Source organism: Thecamonas trahens (assembly GCF_000142905.1).
Source record: "Thecamonas trahens ATCC 50062 unplaced genomic scaffold supercont1.20, whole genome shotgun sequence".
Classification (NCBI taxonomy): Eukaryota; order Apusomonadida; family Apusomonadidae; genus Thecamonas; species Thecamonas trahens.
The window spans coordinates 436,767-455,857 of NW_013657660.1; the positions used below are offsets into that span (position 1 = coordinate 436,767).

At 61.2% G+C, this 19,091-nt stretch overlaps 9 protein-coding genes across 9 annotated transcripts; 4 read left to right on the forward strand and 5 right to left on the reverse strand.

Annotated features, from left to right (window-relative positions):
- Positions 1-394: 394 nt before the first annotated feature.
- On the forward strand, positions 395-2,884 carry AMSG_11818 (uncharacterized protein; the record flags this gene model as incomplete). The annotated part of the gene is made up of 1 exon (XM_013903000.1): positions 395-2,884. One exon carries the CDS (start codon positions 395-397, stop codon positions 2,882-2,884), a length of 2,490 nt encoding a protein of 829 aa, XP_013758454.1.
- Positions 2,885-4,730: 1,846 nt separating this feature from the next.
- Positions 4,731-8,351, forward strand: AMSG_11819 (uncharacterized protein; the record flags this gene model as incomplete). The annotated part of the gene is made up of 1 exon (XM_013903001.1): positions 4,731-8,351. The coding sequence occupies one exon, from the start codon at positions 4,731-4,733 to the stop codon at positions 8,349-8,351; it is 3,621 nt and encodes a 1,206-aa protein (XP_013758455.1).
- A 1-nt stretch (position 8,352) lies between these two features.
- AMSG_04745 (glucosamine-fructose-6-phosphate aminotransferase 2) lies at positions 8,353-10,860 on the reverse strand. Its single transcript, XM_013902959.1, has one exon. It carries the CDS (start codon positions 10,824-10,826, stop codon positions 8,412-8,414), a length of 2,415 nt encoding a protein of 804 aa, XP_013758413.1. The 5' UTR covers positions 10,827-10,860; the 3' UTR covers positions 8,353-8,411.
- A 537-nt stretch (positions 10,861-11,397) lies between these two features.
- Positions 11,398-12,246, forward strand: AMSG_04746 (uncharacterized protein; the record flags this gene model as incomplete). Its single annotated transcript, XM_013902960.1, has 1 exon — positions 11,398-12,246. The coding sequence occupies one exon, from the start codon at positions 11,398-11,400 to the stop codon at positions 12,244-12,246; it is 849 nt and encodes a 282-aa protein (XP_013758414.1).
- A 52-nt stretch (positions 12,247-12,298) lies between these two features.
- Positions 12,299-12,847, reverse strand: AMSG_04747 (caltractin; the record flags this gene model as incomplete). The annotated part of the gene is made up of 1 exon (XM_013902961.1): positions 12,299-12,847. The coding sequence occupies one exon, from the start codon at positions 12,845-12,847 to the stop codon at positions 12,299-12,301; it is 549 nt and encodes a 182-aa protein (XP_013758415.1).
- Positions 12,848-13,312: 465 nt separating this feature from the next.
- On the forward strand, positions 13,313-13,942 carry AMSG_04748 (uncharacterized protein; the record flags this gene model as incomplete). Its single annotated transcript, XM_013902962.1, has 1 exon — positions 13,313-13,942. The coding sequence occupies exon 1, from the start codon at positions 13,355-13,357 to the stop codon at positions 13,940-13,942; it is 588 nt and encodes a 195-aa protein (XP_013758416.1). The 5' UTR covers positions 13,313-13,354.
- A 41-nt stretch (positions 13,943-13,983) lies between these two features.
- On the reverse strand, positions 13,984-15,477 carry AMSG_04749 (uncharacterized protein; the record flags this gene model as incomplete). Its single annotated transcript, XM_013902963.1, has 1 exon — positions 13,984-15,477. Exon 1 carries the CDS (start codon positions 15,463-15,465, stop codon positions 13,984-13,986), a length of 1,482 nt encoding a protein of 493 aa, XP_013758417.1. The 5' UTR covers positions 15,466-15,477.
- A 125-nt stretch (positions 15,478-15,602) lies between these two features.
- On the reverse strand, positions 15,603-16,890 carry AMSG_04750 (ATP-binding Cassette superfamily protein). The gene has a single exon (XM_013902964.1). It carries the CDS (start codon positions 16,870-16,872, stop codon positions 15,736-15,738), a length of 1,137 nt encoding a protein of 378 aa, XP_013758418.1. The 5' UTR covers positions 16,873-16,890; the 3' UTR covers positions 15,603-15,735.
- Positions 16,891-17,704: 814 nt separating this feature from the next.
- AMSG_04751 (uncharacterized protein) lies at positions 17,705-18,694 on the reverse strand (the record flags this gene model as incomplete). The annotated part of the gene is made up of 2 exons (XM_013902965.1): positions 17,705-17,716; positions 17,918-18,694. 2 exons carry the CDS (start codon positions 18,692-18,694, stop codon positions 17,705-17,707), a joined length of 789 nt encoding a protein of 262 aa, XP_013758419.1.
- Between the last annotated feature and the right edge of the window lie 397 nt (positions 18,695-19,091).

Consider the following 19,091-nt stretch of genomic DNA (forward strand, 5'->3'; position numbering starts at 1 on the left):
GACGCTTCCCCCCTCCTCTCTCTCTCCCCCCTTTCCTCGTCTTTTCCCTTCTCATCCTTTCCATAGGTCTTTGCCACGCTCCGCAAGGCCTCTTCTATCTCCTTCCCTTCCTTCTTCTTGCTCGCCTCTCGTCATGGCGGCTGGCTCTGGCTGTCTGGCTACAACCTCACTGCCGGTGATGGTCATGGTCATGATGGTACTCTTCCTTAACGTTTTCCGACAAACGGAAGGAGCTTCGTCAACTGCTCCCTGTCCGCCCTTTGTCACCGCTGCTAATCGCTATGGTTCCACCTACGTTAACAAATGGTCGGCTCGGGCTGCCTTTAACTCGGTCTGGGAGGACGTTGATGTCGATCAAGATGGTCTGGTGGAGAACTACTACGTCGTCGGATCGATGTGGACAGAGTTTGCGTCAACCTCATTCCTTCCGGCTTGGGTCTCATCCGACTGCACCTCTATCGCCACAGTGAGTTCGTTGCACTTTGATCTCACCACGCAAGGTACCGCTATCGGTACCAACAGCATCACCCACTCGGTCGTCGACAAAGACCTGACCGGAGACGGCTTTCCTGACGCCGTCATCTCGACCGCCAACGGTGTTCATCTGGTGCCCAACTCGGCGCTCTCCTCGCCGTACTGGGTCGCCAACGACACTGTGGCTGCCTCCAACATCTGGACCGCAGCCAGTTCTACCGGCACCATCCACGTGCTGGAGGACATGGATCTCGATGGCGATCTGGACATGGTGTTCTGGCACTACTCTTCGAGTGCCGATGCGACGTGGTACCCCAACATGGGCAACGGCACGTTCTCGGTCAACCCGATCATCATCCATGCCACACCCGGCTCGTACTACTGCTACGGACCAGCGTTTGGCGACTTTACCGGCGACGGGATTCGTGATTTTGCGGCCGGACGGACTGATCATCGAGTGGTGCTGATTGCGGCGAATGGAGCGGGCATCATTTCCGACGCCATCACGACGCCGGTTCTGATCTCGTACTCGAGCGTGTACACGCCCGGAAACGTGGGGATCGGCGATTTTGATGGCGACGGTGACAGTGATCTCGCTATCTTGTTCCATGGCACTCGGGCATGGGGCTTTACGGCAGTGCGCAACGTGGCGACCGGCCCGGGGCCGTTTGTGGCCGGGGCGACCGAGTGGTTCAAGCGCGACTGCCGAGACTGCCGTGGGCTGGCCACATACGACGTGGACGGCGACGGACGGATGGACGCGTTGTATTCGTCGGTGCGGTACGACCAGTTCTTCTACACGCGGTGGGACGGAACCGAATTTACGACACACACGATCGGGTCGGGTGTTGAGGCGTACTTTATCAAGTTTGTTGACATCGACAAGGACGGCAAGATTGATGTGCTGGCGGGTGACGGATTCCGGCTCCGAATCTACGGGTTTGACTCGATCACCAGCTTCCCGCTGTGGTACAATCAGGAGATCCGATACGGACAGCGGAGCGCCGGGCGTGGGCAGTTTGACGTGGTGGACGTGGATGGCGACACGTGGATGGATGTCGTCTCACCAGGCTCGAACGGGATCTACATCATGTACAATGCTGGGCCTGCAAGCGCGCGGCCTGGAGCGGACGAGCTGTTCCCGCGGTCCAAGATGGTGCGAGCGATGGGCGATCCCGTGGTGACGTCGTGGGGCGTGGCGTCTGTGATCGGCGACATCAACGGCGATGGGATGTTTGAGATCCTTGGGTTTACGGGCACGGCGGCACCGTACTCGATGGTGGCTGTGCGGCCTGCCACGAACGACGGGTACGCACCGAACCAGTATGTGGCACCCGGCAGCGGGGTGTTTGGGTACAAGAGCGATGCGGCGATTGCACTGTCCGAGGCGTCGTTCACGGCGATGCACGCCATGGCTGTGGTTGACATTGACTACGACGGCGACTACGATGTGGTGTTCTCGGCACGCAACGGGAGCGAGGCCGGGGCGTTGTGGCTGGCGCGCAACCGGTACGTGGAGGACGGACTGAGCGGAACGACGAGCACCGTGTTTGACGAGCTGTTGCGACTGGGCTGGGGCCATAGCACGGGTGACTATGTGACCGAGTTTGAGATTGGCGACCTGAACAACGACGGGCAGCTGGAGATTGTGATGATCTGGTACGACAGTGAGCGGATCGACATTCTCTCGACGTCTGTGCCAGGGTATGGCGGGCCTGTGATCAACGGGAGCTATGCGACGGGAGGATCCGAGCTCGTGAGCCTGCAGATTGTGGACCTCAACATGGACGGATCGGACGATGTGCTGTTCCTGCGGAACAGGCGGTATGTGCGTGCGCTGTTTGGACAGGCGCCCGGGGCCGACTACGAGCATTTTCACTACATGACGGAAGTCGAACTGTACGACGCGGGGCGTGAGACGTATTGGGTGACAGCGGGACAGCTCAACGGACCGGACGATGCGTATGTGGACATTGCAGTTGTTCGGTACAACGATCCTGTAATCTGGCTGGTGGGCCAGGACGGGAGCGGGACCAACTATGCTGCGCGCAGCGTGGGCGGGATCCCGGCGCTGACCAACAGCCACTACCGAGGCACGCACGCGGTGGCGCACTTTCGGGACGTGAACGGTGACGGGTACGACGACGTGGAGTTTACGTCTACACAGTACATCTACTACATGCCATCGTACGGGTTCAACGGGGCGTACAACTACCACTGGTCGTCATCGTATCTATATTACACATACGGCATGGTTGTGGCGGACGTCAACGGCGACTCACTCCCGGAGATGATCTCGCCGAACCACAACGGGCCGGTGGCATCGACGTGCACTACACGACGAACCGGTTCACGAGCATCAGCCTACAGCGGACGAGTCTTTCACGCGATGTGGACAACTCGCGGATGATTGACTGGAATCTGGATGGGCGGCCTGACCTGTTCTCGCTGACGACGGTGGGCGGAGTGGCGACGGTGAGCTTGCATGTACACAACCCGGCAGCGGTGTGGCAGGCGTACACAGACGCAGACCGGGAGGAGTTCAATCTGCCCTGGTGCAACCCGATGCGTGATCCTCTGATGCATGATCTGACGGGGTCTGGGCTGGTGGACGTGTTCATGGCGTGCAATAACGACAACACGATGGCGATGCTGTCGCGCGAGTTTGCCGCGAATGCTGTGCTGGAGCCTGTGGTGACAGTGGTGGACCTCCGGAAGGACATGGGGACGTCTGCCTGCAATGTGTGGCTGTACTTTGAGTGGGTGGACTTGCGGGCTGGCGGATACGACGAGCTGCTTGTGTCATGCTCATCAGGCGGCGGGATTGTGCTGATGGACGTGGTGGCTGCATTTGCGGGGGCAGACATGGGCAACGTGACAAACCTGCGGCTGTCCGACGGCGAGTCACTAGCATTGTTCACGGCATCCTCGTCGTACCAGGGTGTGCGGTGCTTTGACGTGGATGGCGACTCGCTGCTGGACCTTGTGATTGGCGACTCGACAGGGGTGCAACTCTCGTACATTCTCAACTCGGGCAGCAGCAGCGGGCCCGTGTTCAACGAGACGGTGCGTGTGCCGCTGCAGACGCACATTTCGCGTGAGGCGACGACGCAAGGGACGATGTACTCGTTGGCGGCAGAGGATGTGGACAACGACGGGGCCATGGACATTGTTGTGTCGACAACCAACGCAGGCACGTTTGTGCTGTACAACCAGTCGCCGATGGGCGGGCCGTTCAACGAGAGTGGGTTGGTGCTGTCGACGCGGTTTGCGCCGCGGACGCTCGCATCCGTGGGCGGGCTGCGATCGTCTGTGCGGCATCCTGTGGTTGTGGCGGATCTCGATGGCGACGGATGGCGCGACCTGGCGTTTGCGTATGACCGGTACGTGGGGATGTTCATCGACAACAACCGGGTGAATAGCCCGACGACGAATCCACCCGAGACGTTCCGCGTGGACGTGAAACGGTGTGGGTACACGATGGCATGTGTGATGGACACGATCACCCGACTGCCCGGGTACTGCTCACTTGACTCTGTGGTGATGCCTGCGGGGACGTACACCGGGTGCTACCAGGTGAAGCCTGCGGAGCTCCGCAAGTCGATCCATCTGATTGGCGAGGGGGGTCCGGGAGCACAGTGATCGACTGCGGGCGTGGACCGGCTGGACCGGCAGGCTCTGGCCACTACGGGTACCAGGTGAAGGAGGCATCTGTGGCTGTGACGATCACCGGGGTGACGTTCAAGAACTTTTACACCGACTCGACCGGGTTTGGCGGCGGCGCGCTGCAGGTGACTGATGGCGGGACGCTTGAGCTCCACGACGTGGTGTTTGAGGGGTGCGAGGCACGGGCGTTTGCGCAAGCGTCTGTGCGATCACCGCTGCTTGGGTTCGGGTCTGCGATTCTTGTGTATGACGGCGGGATTGTCGAGGGCGACGGGCTGCGGTTCTCTGACAACTCGGCGGGGCATTCCGGTGGAGCGATTGCGGTGCTAGGCGATGCGAACAGCGTGAGACTGAGCAACACGGTGTTTGAGCGTAACGTGGCGGTGTACTCGGGCGGAGCGCTGTTCTTTGAGCAGACGGAGGGCTCGAACAGTCTGAGCTTTGTGGACGTGCAGTTCAACGAGAACCGAGCCGTTGGCGATCCAAAGCGAAGCGAGGTGCTCGCGCGCGGCGGGGCGGCAGTGTTCATTGTGTACGGCGGGAGCCTGAGCGTGGCGCTTAGCGGGACGACGTGGGCTCGCAACGATGCGATGAATGAGGCCGGAGCGCTTCAAGTTGTGACGACGCTCGACTCGAGCGCGAGCGTGGACATGACGAACACTCGGTTTGTGGACAACAGTGCAAGTGAGTCTGGTGGAGCGGTGTTTGTGTCTGTGGTGGATGCGTCGACGGCAACGATCAACCTGCAGGGCGGGGTGGTGTTCTCGGGCAACAGCGCAGGCGGGTCGGGCGGAGCGCTGTTTGTGTCTGCGTCATCTGACGCACCGAACCAGGCGCTTGCGCCACGGGCGGTTGTGAGCGGAGTGGCGGGCGATCTTTTGTTTGAGAACAACAAGGCGTCAATTCATGGCGGAGCTGTGGGCCTGCGAACGGAAGGCGGCGAGGACGCCGCGCTTGCGCCGATCGAGTTCACGACAAGCGGGGCTCAGTTCCGCGGCAACGATGCCGGGCGGATCGGTGGCGGTGTGGCCGGGCTTGGACGGCCTGTTGTGACTGTGAGCGGCGGCGACTTTTCGTACAATACGGCGACGTTTGGAGCCGCAGTGGGCAGTGCGCGGGCGAGTGGGTACATGCAGGGAGCACAAAGCGCGACCGGGTTCACGATTGAGGCGTCGTCTGCGTCGCTGCCGCTCGCGTCGTACGATGCGGCGAGTGCGAGCGGGGGATGTGGCGCGGTGCGGCGCGGGGTGATGGAGATCAAGGGCGGGACGGCGCTGGCGGACAACGTGGCAGCGTACGGGCCCGTGGCATTTACGTGCGAGAATCTTGTTGTGCTCAACTCGCTCGGATCGCTCTCGCTTGGAGTGCAGTCACCGGTGGGCGGAGTGGTGTTTGAGTGCGCGACGACGCTCGACTGTAGCGGGAGCGGCGATCCTTGCTGCAGCAGCGGGTCGGGAGGATCGCTGCTTGCAGGCACGCCATGGGTGGCACTCGATAGCGGGGCGTCTGCGGTTGTGAATGCGACAGCAAACGCGCTGCAGAACGCGGTGTCATACGGGCCGTACCGTGCGACGCCTGCTGTGCGGATGCAGTTTGTGTCACCGTTCCCCGAGTCTGTGTCGACAGGACTGCCGTTTGGACGTGGCGGGGTGCTTGTGGTGTACGACGCGTTTGATCAGCTTGTGGTTGACTCGAATGTGGTGGCAGAGTTGGCACTAGATTCAGGATCGACGACAAACTTCAAGTTTTCAGGAGGGGCACAGCAGCAGCTGCTTGCGACATCGCCGGTGTCGTTTTCGGCGTCCAAGCTCTCGCTGACATCCGAGGCCGGGATCGGGACTGCGGCGAGCTTTGTGGTGCGGATGGTCAAGTCAGCTGTACCGGCGACGTCACTGCTGTACCCACAGCTTGAAGGATCGACGACTGTGGCACCGTGTCTGCCCGGTGCCGGTGTCGTTGCTCGACCTGGCTCGGATGTGCTGGAGTGTGCAGAGTGTGTGGAGGGGACGTTCTCGAACGACACATCGCTGGATCCATGCCAAGCATGCCCTGCTGCCGAGTTCCTGACGGGTACAGGGGCAACCGAGTGTCTGCTCTGCCCCAAGGGAACGACACTTGTGGGCGGGCTGTTTGACCCGGACGTCGGGCTCAACTGCACATGCTTGCCCGGATACTGGCACCGATTTGCGGCGTACAACGAAGAGTGCGAGGAGTGCCCGCCAGGTGGGTTCTGCAAGGGTGGGACGGCGGTTCCTGTGGCGAAGCGTGGCTACTATCCGACACAAGAGGCGGATGTGTTCCTGGAGTGTCCGAACTCGGGAGCGTGCGTGGGCGGATTCCCGTTCCAGTGTGCGGAGGGGTACAAGGACCGGCTGTGTGCGGCATGCAAGCGCGGGTACTATGCGCTGTCTGGGCGATGCTACAGGTGTGATGACCGGACGATTCCGATCATGTGCCTGATCATTCTGCTCTCGTTTGGACTCGTGTTTCTGCTTGTGTGGCTCAACTCAAAGGAGGAGCTGAGCTACCGGTTTGCGGCTGTGATGATTGGGTTTAACTCGCTGCAGATCAGTGCAATGTACGGGCGGCTGGAGCTGCCGTGGTCGGACTTTGCACGTCAGTTCTTTGACATTGTGTCTTTCCTCAATCTCAACTTTGATCTGAGCTCGCCCGAGTGCGCGACGGTGACAGAGGATGTGTGGCTGCTCAAGTGGTGGATCACGATGATGCTGCCACTGCTGTTCTGCATTCCGTTCCTGTCTGTGTTTGGCGGATGGACACTGTACATCAAGTGGGGTGCGGCCAAGCTAGAGCGGACGGCGGAACTGACGGTAGGCTCACTGGCAGATGCATGCCGGCGTGGGTACTTTCAGCTCATGGCGCTGTTGTATCTGCCGCTGACAGCGATGACGATGAGCTACTTTAACTGCCATCAGAACGACGAGGGGCGGTGGGTGCTCCAGGCAGCGCCATCGAAGAGCTGTTATGGGGTGTGGTATTGGAACTACTTTGGTGTTGCAGTTGCCGGGTCTGTAGCGTACTGCATCGGGATCCCATCGTTTGTGTACTGGCTGCTGTCGCGTGCGCGGCGGCGGAACCCGGAGGAGTATGCGATTTTTGCGTTGCGATACGCGTTCCTTGTGGGGCGATTTGACGCGGACAATTTCCGGTTCGAGGTGTGGATCATGGTGCGCAAGTTTGGGGTTGTGTGTGTGATGACGTTGTTTGCGTCAACAGTTGTACGAGCGCACATGGCGACACTTGTGCTGACGGGATCGCTGATGCAGCTTGTGCGGTTCCTGCCGTACATGTCGCTGTTCCACAACTCGCTTGCGGTGCTGTGCCTGGCGTCGTGCACGGGGATCCTGTGGGCAGGGACGTTTGGGCCGTCGCGAGCGCGCGACATGGGAGTGATGGTTGCGATTATTGTCAACATCTGCGCGATTGTGGTCGGTAATGTGATCGACTTGATCATCATCTACCGGACACGGCGCGAGGCCGAGAAGGAGTTTCTGGCGGATGAGGCGGACGATCTGAAGGAGGCTGGCACGTTTACAACGTTTGGTGACGGCGGGTGTGCGGGTGGCAACGAAGTGGAGCTGTCTGTACTTGGCCAGACGCTGGGCTCTGCGATTATGACGACAATGGAGTCGCCGATATTGAGCGGAGTTGACTCGGACAAGTTTGGGTCGGTGAGTGTGGTGAACCCTGTGTTTGGTCGGGAGGGTGCGATGATGCGGCTCGACTCTGTGCAGTCGATGGGTGACGGAAGCGTTGCGTACTCGATGAATCCGGCGTTTTCGGCAGGGGTTGAGTCGAACTCTGCTATGTTTGGATCCGAAGACGGTGCAAACGACCTTGTGACTCCACCGCCGGCGATGCCGTTGCCGCCGGCTTCTGGGATCACCGAGCCAATGGCGCTGTCGGCAGAACTTGAGTGCGTGGATGACGATGCGGCGATGTACAACGGACCGGGATCTTTGTCCTCACCAACGCATTCGTTGGCACTTCCAACCAAGCCGGCGTTGCCGGCGCCGCTCCCGACCAAGCCAGCGATGCCAGCTCCGCCGCCGCCGCGGCCTGCTCTGCCGTTGAAGCCTGCGCTACCACCAGCATTGCCGGGCAAGGCGGGGCTCCCGCCGCCGGCCAAGCAGCCGCTGTCACCGATCTCGTCTTCATCATCTTCGTCGTCGTCGTACTATTCGTCGTGACTCGATGAGATAAATGGATTCATTTGAGAAGCAGAGGACGGCAGAAGAGATGGGAAGGATCTATGAGGTAGTGACCGACTTTGCCAGGGAGCGCGGGCGATCGACGTCGAGGCCGAGCATGTCAGCGACGTGGTATGCGATGAGCTGCATGGGGATGACGTTGAGGATGCCCTGGATGCAGTCCTGAACAGGCGGGACGGGGAGGGTGTGCTCGTACTCATCACAGGTCTCGTCGTCGTTGTCGTGGCAGATGACAACAGGGTTACCGGAGCGGGCAGCGACTTGCTGCAGCGAGGAGCGGAGGTCGGTGAAGAGGCGGTCGCGGGTGGCGATGGCGATGATGGGCATCTCCTCGTCGATGAGGGCGAGTGTTCCGTGCTTGAGCTCACCAGCGAGGATGCCCTCTGCGTGGAGGTAGGTGACCTCCTTGATCTTGAGGGCACCCTCGAGGGCGGTGGCGTAGCCGTAGCCGCGGCCGAGGATGAGCAGCGACTTGCGGGTGGCAATGTCAGCCGAGAGGGCCTGGATCTTCTCGTCGAGCTCGAGAACGCGCTTGACCTTTTCAGGCAGGGTGAGGAGGTCCTGGATGATGGCCTTGCGGCGGGCCTGGTGGGAAATCTTGTCGCGGGAGAGGACGAGTGCGACGAGAAGAAGTGCGAGGCACTGGGAGGTGTAGGCCTTGGTGGAGGCGACGCCGATCTCAGCACCTGCGTTGACGTGAACGCCGCAATGGGTCTCACGGGCAATGGCGGAGCCAACGGTGTTGGTGATGCCAACGCAGAGAGCGCCACGAGCCTTGCAGTAGGCAAGGGTGCGGAGGACGTCCGCGGTTTCGCCGGACTGTGAGATGAAGAACACAGTGTCGTCGCGGAAGATGGGGGCGCGGCGGTCGAGAAAGTCGGAGCCGTTCTCGCAGCTGACAGGGATGCCGGTCAGCTCCTCGAGGATGGGACGGGAGGCAACGCCCGAGTGGTACGAGGTGCCACAGGCGATGATGATGATGCGGCGGGAGCGGAGGATCTCGTCGACGCGGGACTCAAGGCCACCGAGGACCACGGTGCCGTTGTCGAGAACACGGCCGCGCATGGTGTTGTAGACCGACTCGGGCTGCTCCATGATCTCCTTGAGCATAAAGTACTTGTACTTGCCCTTCTGGATCTCCTCGAGCTCCATCTGCAGCTCTGTGATGCGACGAGAGGGTGGGGTCGACTGCGGGGTGACTTCGCCAGACTTCTTCGACTCGACGCAGGCGGTGATGGTGTAGGCGCCGTTGGCGATGTGAAGGACGTCAAAGTTCTCGAGGTAGATGACCTGGCGAGTGTGCTCGATGAGGGCCGAGGCGTCCGAGGCGATGAAGTACTCCATGGCTGTCGGCTCCTCAGCGGCGGATCTTTCGAGGACGGTGTGGGCGTCGGCAAGGGAGGGCACATGCGAGAGGGCCGAGCCCGAGGGCGAGCGGCCGAGAGAGCTGACGTCGGGCATGGACGAGAAGGCACCGTCCGAAGCACCAGAGGCGTCCAAGGTGAGGTCGGGCGAGGACGACCAGCCGACCAGCGACTCTGGGCCAACACGGCGCTTGAGGATCTCGGAGAACTTGGAGCCGGTGGGGACTGACGGCTGGCCCTGATGAAGGGTGGCCTGAGACAGGAAACGCGAGCCCGGGCGAACGATCTCATCGGCAAGGGCCGAGTTGAGGGTGTCAGCCTGAGTGGTCTGCATGTAGAGCTCGAGCTCGCAGAGGTCGATACCGATCTCGTCCTTGGAGCGGAGGCCGAGGACCATGGGGGAGCCGACCTTCGTGGCGACGACCTCGTTGGGGTAGTGGGGCGACTTGACGATGAGGGCGTACGCGCCCTCGAGGAGCGACATGACATGGATGAGGAGGTCCTTGAACGCCGGCTTCTCGCCGTTGTTATCGGCGACGATGGCGTCAAACTCGATCTTGAAGAGCTTGGCGACGACCTCAGTGTCGGTCTCCGACTCGAAGACGGCGCCCTTGGACTCGAGGAGCATCTTGAGCTCGCGGTAGTTGGTGACGATACCGTTGTGGACGACGACAAACTGGTTTGCGGCATCAGAGCGATGCGGATGCGAGTTGATGGCCGATGGCTCGCCATGGGTAGCCCAGCGGGTGTGAGCAATGCCGACGTGGCAAGCGAGCTCCAACTCGAGGTCCTCCTCGGCAGTGGCACCAGCAATCATGTCCTGCAGATCAGCGACACGACCCTTGTTCTTGAACAAGCGAGTCTCCGGAGCATTGTCGGGGAAGGGCAGGGCGACCGAGTTGTTGCCATCTGCGCCACTGGCAGTAACCTCCTCGGCAGCCGCAGCAGCAAGACGAAATCCGTCTGTGGCCACACCCGCCGAGTCATAGCCGCGGTACTCGAGGCGACGGAGGCCGTTGATAAGGACTTGCAGGAGAAGCGCACGCTTGCGGGGAACAAGATGGTTGATGTACGCAAAGATGCCACACATACTTGGCTTTCTTCCTTGCTACTTTCCAAGTCAAGTCTGTCTTCTTTCTCGTCATATGCCGTTGTGGGTGACGGGGCAAGCGGCAGAGAGCGGGTGGAGGGGGAGGGGGGACGGGGGACGGTGCGGGTGAGCGAACAAAAGGCGAACGAACAAAAACAACGACCAACAAATGAAGGTTCAAACGAATGTGAAGCATGAGCGAGTCAACGAACAAACGTAGGAATATTTGGACGAGCGAACGAACGAAGGAACATAAACGAAACGAGCGAACGAACGAAGAAAACGAATTGTGAGCGACGTCCCACACTTTGTGTGACTGCTGAGGTCACACGTCAGTGTCAGTGGTATGGTGATGTGGAAGGGGGGGGGGGGGGGGGAGCGATGAGCAGGGGAGGGGGCTGTGCGGCGACTCGGGAAGGGATAATTTTCGCTTGTTTGTGTATGTGTTGGATGGATGAGGTGATTCGGGCGAGTGCGGCGAGTGCGTCCGCTGCGAGCTGGTCGCGGTAGGCATCACCTGACTTGTTGTGAGGGAGGGCAACGAGCTGAACTCTGGCCGACGTTGTTGTTCATGGCGGCTTTGGATCGAGAGATCGAGCTCGATAGTGGGGCAGCAGTCCGAGTGGCGCAGGATCTGGATCTTGGGCTCGGCGGCTCGGTGTGGGATGCCTCTATCGTGCTCGCAAAGTACCTCGATCACATCCAGCTGGACGGCTTGATGTACCCAACTGCGCTTGGTGCCGGCGTTGGCGGCGACGTCGGTGAGGGCTCCGGCCCAGGGTTGGCCCCGGGAGTCCAGAACCCGTCGAGTCCAAGCCCGAGCGTGCCGGGCCCCGCAGATACGCTCTGGCTGGAGATCGGAGCCGGGACGGGAGTGCTCGGGCTGGCGGTGGCCGAGCTCCTTCGCGGGATGGCGAGGAGCGGCAGCGGAGCAGTGGATGTGGTCGTCACCGACATCCCACCGGCTCTCGCGCTGCTGGAGAAGAACGTGGCAAACTACGTGGCCGAGCACGGGCTGGAGACGGTCACCCTTGCTTGCGGCGAGTTGCCGTGGAGCGTCGAGCCGGGCAAGGTCGAGGTCGCAGTGGCTGGCATCCCGGGCTTGGCCGACAAGCTTGCCAACGCCCCCGGGCTTGCCGTCCTCGCGGGGGCTTGCGTGTACGAGGCCGACGACTTTCCTGCTCTCCTCTGCACGCTCGCCACGCTATGTGCTGCTCTTCCGCTCGGTGCGCCCGTGAGCGTGGTTATGGCTACCGAGCTCCGCGGCCAGGGCGAGATCGGGTTCTTCCGCCAGGCGCGCGGGCTCGGGTGGAACGTGCGGTACATCGAGGCCGACGCGCTGCATCCGGACTGGGTTGCCGACGACATCGTCGTCGTGGTCCTCACCAATGAGCTGGGCGCGCCTGTGACGGGATGCTGACCGCGCGCATCGAGTTCAGTGTGTTTAGTGCTGTGATGGCGGCGTGGCAGAGTTAGAGGACCGGGCGCGGGTTGATCCAGTCGAGAAACTCGTTGAATGAGATGTAGCCGTCGTTGTTGGCATCGACGGTGTTGGCCAAGGCGAGGATGTCGGCCTCATCGATGCCTTCGGAGACGTCAAGGACGGTGTCGGGCATGTGCTTGAGCATCTGGCGGTACTCGTCGACAGGAATGGCGCCGGTGTTGTTCGGATCAAACTCGCGGAAGAGTCGGATGGCAGCAGCGAGGGCGTGCGAGTTATCGGCATGGAGACGCTCAAACTTGCCGCCGTCCTGCATCCACCACGTGCGAAACTCTTCAAACTCGATCGCACCCGACCCGTCGGCATCCATAAAGGCCATAGCGTTGACAAGCTCTTGCTCTGAGAGATAGAGTCCCTTGTCATAGCAAAGGTTGTGGAACTCGTCCATCTCCAGATTGCCCGTGTTTGATGCATCGTACTCATCAAACAGATTGCGGAGAATGACTTCAGAGAGCGACGAGAGTCCGTGCACGTCCGGCCGAGGAAAGTCAGGCTCGTCCTCGAGCGCCTCAATCCGCATCCCTGCATACCACCGCATCCCCGCACATGCCGCCGCGCTTCCTACAAGACCCTGTCCTCCCCACACATCCAGCCACCCGGTCCCTCATCATCCAAGTAAGTGCCCGCAACCTTCCACCGCCCGGAAAAGGTCGTCAACAGCCCCAATAGTGATCGATCACCACTTTGCCTGCTTGTGACCCAGAGCAACCCACCTGGACCGTCCCCTCCCCCCCCCCCCCCTTCCCCAACGCGTACGCTTCGTGAGGCAAGTACAGCTGAAGCAAAGCGAAGCATGACAAGTAATAGAGAAGGTGTAGACTACAAGGGACAACCGTGTAGCTATCGTGCGCAAGCTGCGATCAAGACGAGTGCCGCACACACGCCGCTAGCCGCGATCATCGCAGTCGACAGGTGGAAGCGGCAGGAAAAAGCCGTGGAAGCGGCAAGCCGTGCGGCGATCGATCACAGGCAACGTTTGTTCCCCACAGCTACCACAGCCACCCTCACTACTCACCAGCATCAGGGCATGGCCAACGAGAGCGAGAGTGGGGAGAGCGTGTGGGAGGCATGGGAGCAGGTTCTCTGCGGTAGCACTCCTTGGACGCTCGGTATGGAGCGGGCGGCTGTGCTCGACGGCTCGTACCGAGCCTGGACAGACAACGACAATCAGATGCATCTCGTTCATCTGCCTTATCTCAAGCCGATGGGTGCCGACGTCGTGCTCGACGAGTCGCAGCGAAGCGAGCTGATCGACCGCATCGCAGCGGTGATTCGTGCTGCAGGTGCAGAGGCCGTATCGTCTGGACTAGTTCACCTCGGTCGGCCTAAAGGCCGCTGCAAGGGCAAGGTCTATCTCAAGATCGAGCCAAGCGATGATAGCGCCGGTGTCCTCGCCATGTCGTGGTCATATATGAGACCGCCGGGCGGGATGAAGGCCACATCAGCCGCGCTGTGGGAGACCATGGATCGATGGCTGCCACGTGGAGCGGGCGGGAGCGACGAAGAAGTCGGCGAGCGGAACGATGATGACATCGGCGAGTGCAACGACGACGAGCTCGACTTTGGACGTATCCAGCCGATGTCAAACGTGGCTGGAAATCGCAACTGGGTGTAGGCATGACCGGCCGATATGTGCGAGCGGGCGCAAACAAGGAGCTAAACGCGATCATCGGAGCGGGAGCGGGAGCGGGAGCGGGAGCGGGAACGAGCGCCACCGCGCTGGAAGAACTGCGAGAAGACACCGTCCGAGCTCTCCGAGCCCGATTCAGAGCTTTGGGCGATAGACGATGGCTCTGGAGCAATGCGCTGGGCGCGGGCCTCGGCGCGCGAGATGGGATCGATGGGTGGAACGGTGACGCCGTTGCGGTTGTAGGCAGTCGGGCGTGCGTGCGTGAGGAAGCGGAACATGAGCGGGAACTTGAAGATGAGAAAAGGAAAGGAGAGCAGGCCGTAGAGAACCTTGCACCAGTAGACGACGGCACGGAACTTGGCGTTGCTCTCAAAGCCGCGCTCGAGCAGCGACTTGGAGCCCGTGGTAAAGGCAGCAGCGATGATGGCGAGCGAGACGAGAGAGAAGACGATAAAGTCGTAAACAAGGAGCGGACGGATGAGGCCGCCACGACCGCGGTATCTGCGGGCACCACAGCAGGTCGGGGGCGGGTCGTCGATTCGGGTCGAGCTCCGCGGTGGGTCCTCGTCATCATCGGCGCGGGCGAGCTCGGCGCGGATGCGGACCATGCGGTCGGCCTCGTCAGCGTCGAGTGTGCCGTCACCATCGAGATCGTACCCGCCGTCGGCTGAGGTGAGCGTCTCGTACCGCTTGCCGCCCTTCTTGCGGGTGTACGGCAGGCGAACGTAGGCGAACCAGACGAGGAGGACTTGGAGGACGAAAAAAGCGAGGAGCCAGAGTGGCTCCTGGCCCGGCCCGGTCCGGATGCACTCGTTACGCTGGCGATGGGTGAGGAGGACGACGTCGTCGTCTCTCCCGTCCGAGTCGGCAAAGTACAGGCAGAGAAAGTACTGCATGGCACCGCGGACGGCCGGAAAGACGCCAGCAGCCAAAAAGGCGACGCCCTTAAAGGCGATGACGTAGGCGCAGACCTGATACTCGTCCGAGGTATCCTTGGCGAGGAGGACAATGAGGTAGAAAATCTGCGAGATGCCGTAGACGGGAACCAGCGAGATGAGGGTGAGGAGCCACCAGATGGGATCCCGCAGCTGGCGCCAGATGGAACGATCGTATGGATAGAGCTTGTACAGTAGCCATGCGGTGGGTGGAGAGAGCGGGTTGGGACAGAACGATGGCGGCGAGCCGTGATCGACGGGCAACGGCTTGCGGATGGCGCCAAGGACCGACTCGACGACCTCGTACTTGACCTCGACCCACATGTCATCGACGGCAGCATCAATTGACGATTGCAAGAACATGGGCATGTCCGGATCTTTGGCTCCGGCTTTGACCACCGTTTTTGCCCGATCCAGCCCTGCATGCACCTTGCGCTCGACCAAGTGTGAGGCGTACGCTCTCACTTGCTTCTTCTTGAGCGTCAGAGTCTCGTCCCATTGAGCTCGAGCGCCTGCCACCCGCACACTCGCCGTATTGCTCGCCTCATTGAGCTTGGCTCTTGCCCGCCGCATGACTATCTTGGCGAGTCAAGTGTGCGTGTGAGTGGCGCGCGTGGTTGCTGCTTGTGTCTCAGCGCGCACCGTTAGGGAGTAAGAATGAAGAGTGTGGTTTTGTGTGGTATCGCAGGAAGCAGGGGATGAGAGAGAGAGAGAGTGTGTGTGTGTGTGTACGTGTGTGTGTGTGGGAGATGGGAGGGCAGCGTCCCGATTGTGTTGTGGGGCATCGTATGAGTGCATGGGTTCCACGTGGGAGGCGCAGGACCGATGGTGGGCGGGACCAGCTTAGCGACGCGGCGAGAGAACGAGGTTAGGGATCTCGATGACAGGCCAGGGATCGTTGTAGTTGGAGGGGAGCAGTGCCTCCTCGTACTCGTTCTTCCAGTGGTAGTGGGTCTCCTTGGCCTTTGCGTATGCAAGGAGCTCCTTCTGGGTGGCGGCCTCGAGGTCGAGGGCGACAGGGAGGGCAGCGCGGAAGCCCGAGCCGTCGAGTGTGGCGACGGTAAAGGAGCCCGAGTGTGAGCGTAGGACGGTGCCGTCGAGGCGCTCGACATTGATGCGGACGGCGATGACGACGACGTGGCGGCGGACGTAGACCGGGGTGGCCTCGAGCTCAACCATGTCGGAGAGGAAGATGGGGACGGAGAAGGTCATTTCAGACATGGCGATGGTGTAGACGTAGGGGTTGCGGGCAAAGGCCTTGGCGGTTGTCCGGGCTGCGCGCTCCATCCACTTGAGCAGGTCGCCGCCAAAGATGGTCTTGTTGATGTTGAGCGAGCGCGGGAGGAACTGCTTGCGGAAGTACATGGTGGCAGCATCCATGGTGATGGACTCGAGGATGTGGTCAGAGCCGATAGACGAGTCGTAAACGTCGGCGGCGGTGAGCTCGCCAGCGGCGGCGGCGGCCTCGAGCGCCTTGATCTTGATCTTGAGCGCAAGGCTCGCCTTCTTGCGGTTGGCCACAAACTCGGCGCAAGCGGCATCGTTGCCATCGGGCAACATGGGGAGGCCCTTGCGCGGTCGAAGGTCCTCAGTGAGGGCGACCATGGTGACGAGGCAGTACTGGACGGGGATGTAGCGGCGAGTGTTGAGCTCCCACTTGTAGACGCGGATCTCGACGAGCATGGACGACGAGCCGACGCGGACAACTTGGCCATCCATGCGAACCATGTCGCCATGGAGAATAGGGCAGGTGATCTGAACGGAATCAAAGTTAACCGTCGCCACACGACCGCCCGAGTAAGCAGCAGTAATGCGACCAGCGAGCGAGTCGACCAAATCTAGTATGGTCCCCGCATCAGTCCGCTGTCCCGCCAGGCTCTCTTCGCCAACCACATCGGTAAGGAACGATTTGTAGGTACCAGGGAGAGCCTCGCCCAGACCAACAAGTTTCTTCTCAGCCTCAGCGGGTGTAGAAGCCATGAGTACCTTGGGTGGAGTACTCTCTCTCCTCAGCGCCTTCCTCTCCTTTGCTTCCCGCTTTGGTTTTGTTCGCTCCACCCCTCCACGTCACTGCCGATGTTCCGCCGACCCGCCGATATGTGACCGCCTCGCATCAGCAGCACGGATTTGTGGCTCGGGTGCGTGATATACTGCTACGATGGGAACTTGCAGCACATCGTTGTGTAGATCACTGCATGTACTAACTGACGATATTGTTGATGAGTGTGTAGCATAGAGTGGTAGGGAAGGAGGGCTCTGCGGGAGTTCATTCCAGTTTCTCCGCGCCACCCATCTCATCTCCCGCAATTTGGCTGGTAATTGACGTGGCGCGGCGTCGGCTACCATTCGAGAAGCATGGCCTTGTCTTGTCGCACATGCGCTTAGCCTTTCTTGGAATCGAGTGAAGCTGTCGGCCTCCAGGCGCAGGACTGAGGTCATCGTCAGCAAGCGATGGGCAGTTGCGGGCTGCGGAGTTTGATCGCCCCCGCCCTCCCCCTCCCCCCTCCCCCTCCCCCCCCCCCCCCTCCCCCCTCCCCCTCACCCGCACCCTCACCCGCACCCTCACCCTCACCCTGGCCACTGGTCGACCACTCGCCAATCAATGACCTTCACCATGCCCACCGTGCGCGGCAGTCGACTCCTCTGTCGCCAGCGTGACGAATTCGGCGCAGCGACCGGCCGAGGCTCAACCGAGCACTGCAAGCCGTTCGCTGTACAAGGCACTCTCGACTGTCACCACCACTGAGGATGGATGGAGGGAGTGGAGTGGCAGCAGCATCAGCCGACCATGTCGTGGTGGTGGCTGGGGTTGTTAAGGGGGAGTCTGCTGAGGTGGACGAGTCGGTATGTGTCGTCAGGGGGGGGGGGGGGGGGGAAGGGGAGGTCACCTCGTCGTGGGAGCGGGGCAGGAGAGGGGGGGGAGGAGGGGGCAACTGGGTATGGCAATAGACTGATGATGGTATGGGCTGTGCGGTGGGTGGGAATTGGATTGGGATCGGGGATGTGGGGATCGATGTGGTGGGACGAATGGTGGTGCGTGGCTCGGCTCGGGCGCAATGGCGGTGATCTGTGGTTCGGGCGCAATGGCGGTGATCTGTGGTATGGGCGCAATGGCGGTGATCTGTGGTTCGGGCTCAATGGCGGTGATCTGTGTTATGGGCGCAATGGCGGTGATCTGCGGCTCGGGCGCAATGGCGGTGATCTGCGGCTCGGGCGCAATGGCGGTGATCTGTGGTATGGGCGCAATGGCGGTGATCTGCGGCTCGGGCGCAATGGCGGTGATCTGTGGCTCGGGCGCAATGGCGGTGATCTGTGGTTCGGGCTCAATGGCGGTGATCTGTGTTATGGGCGCAATGGCGGTGATCTGCGGCTCGGGCGCAATGGCGGTGATCTGCGGCTCGGGCGCAATGGTGGGGATCTGTGGTTTGGGCGCAATGGCGGTGATCTGCGGCTCGGGCGCAATGGCGGGGATCTGTGGTTTGGGCGCAATGGCGGTGATCTGCGGCTCGGGCGCAATGGCGGTGATCTGTGGCTCGGGCGCAATGGCGGTGATCTGTGGCTCGGGCGCAATGGCGGTGATCTGCGGCTCGGGCGCAATGGCGGTGATCTGTGTTATGGGCGCAATGGCGGTGATCTGCGGCTCGGGCGCAATGGCGGTGATCTGTGGTTTGGGCGCAATGGCGGTGATCTGCGGCTCGGGCGCAATGGCGGTGATCTGTGGCTCGGGCGCAATGGCGGTGATCTGGCTTGGAAACAACGGTCTGATCGATGTGGTCGGAATGATGGTTGGTTGTGGGGACATGTCCGCCGCCACAGATTGAGCTTTTGTTCATCCGGCGTGGCTTGATCTTGTTTGCTGTTCAGCTCATATGTATCTTTCTGGCATGGCGTTTGCTGCGTGGTGCTATCTCGAGAGTACTCAACTATACCTCTGACATGAGCTCCAGAAGCGGCACGAACAACATGGCCGACAGGGCCGGCAGCCCAGATAGAGTTGCTGGCGTTGCTACATCTACTCAGCGATCGTCTTCGGGTTCACATCTCCGCCAGAGGCGCGCATCTTCGGCCGGTCATCGTATGTCGACGCTGCGTGCTGAGGCCCGACCTGATCCGGGCAGCCTGCTCTCTCCAAGCACAGCCGAGCTTGAGCGCCAATGTGGACGCGGATAACTGTCAGCGTACCCGTGCTGTGGTAGTAT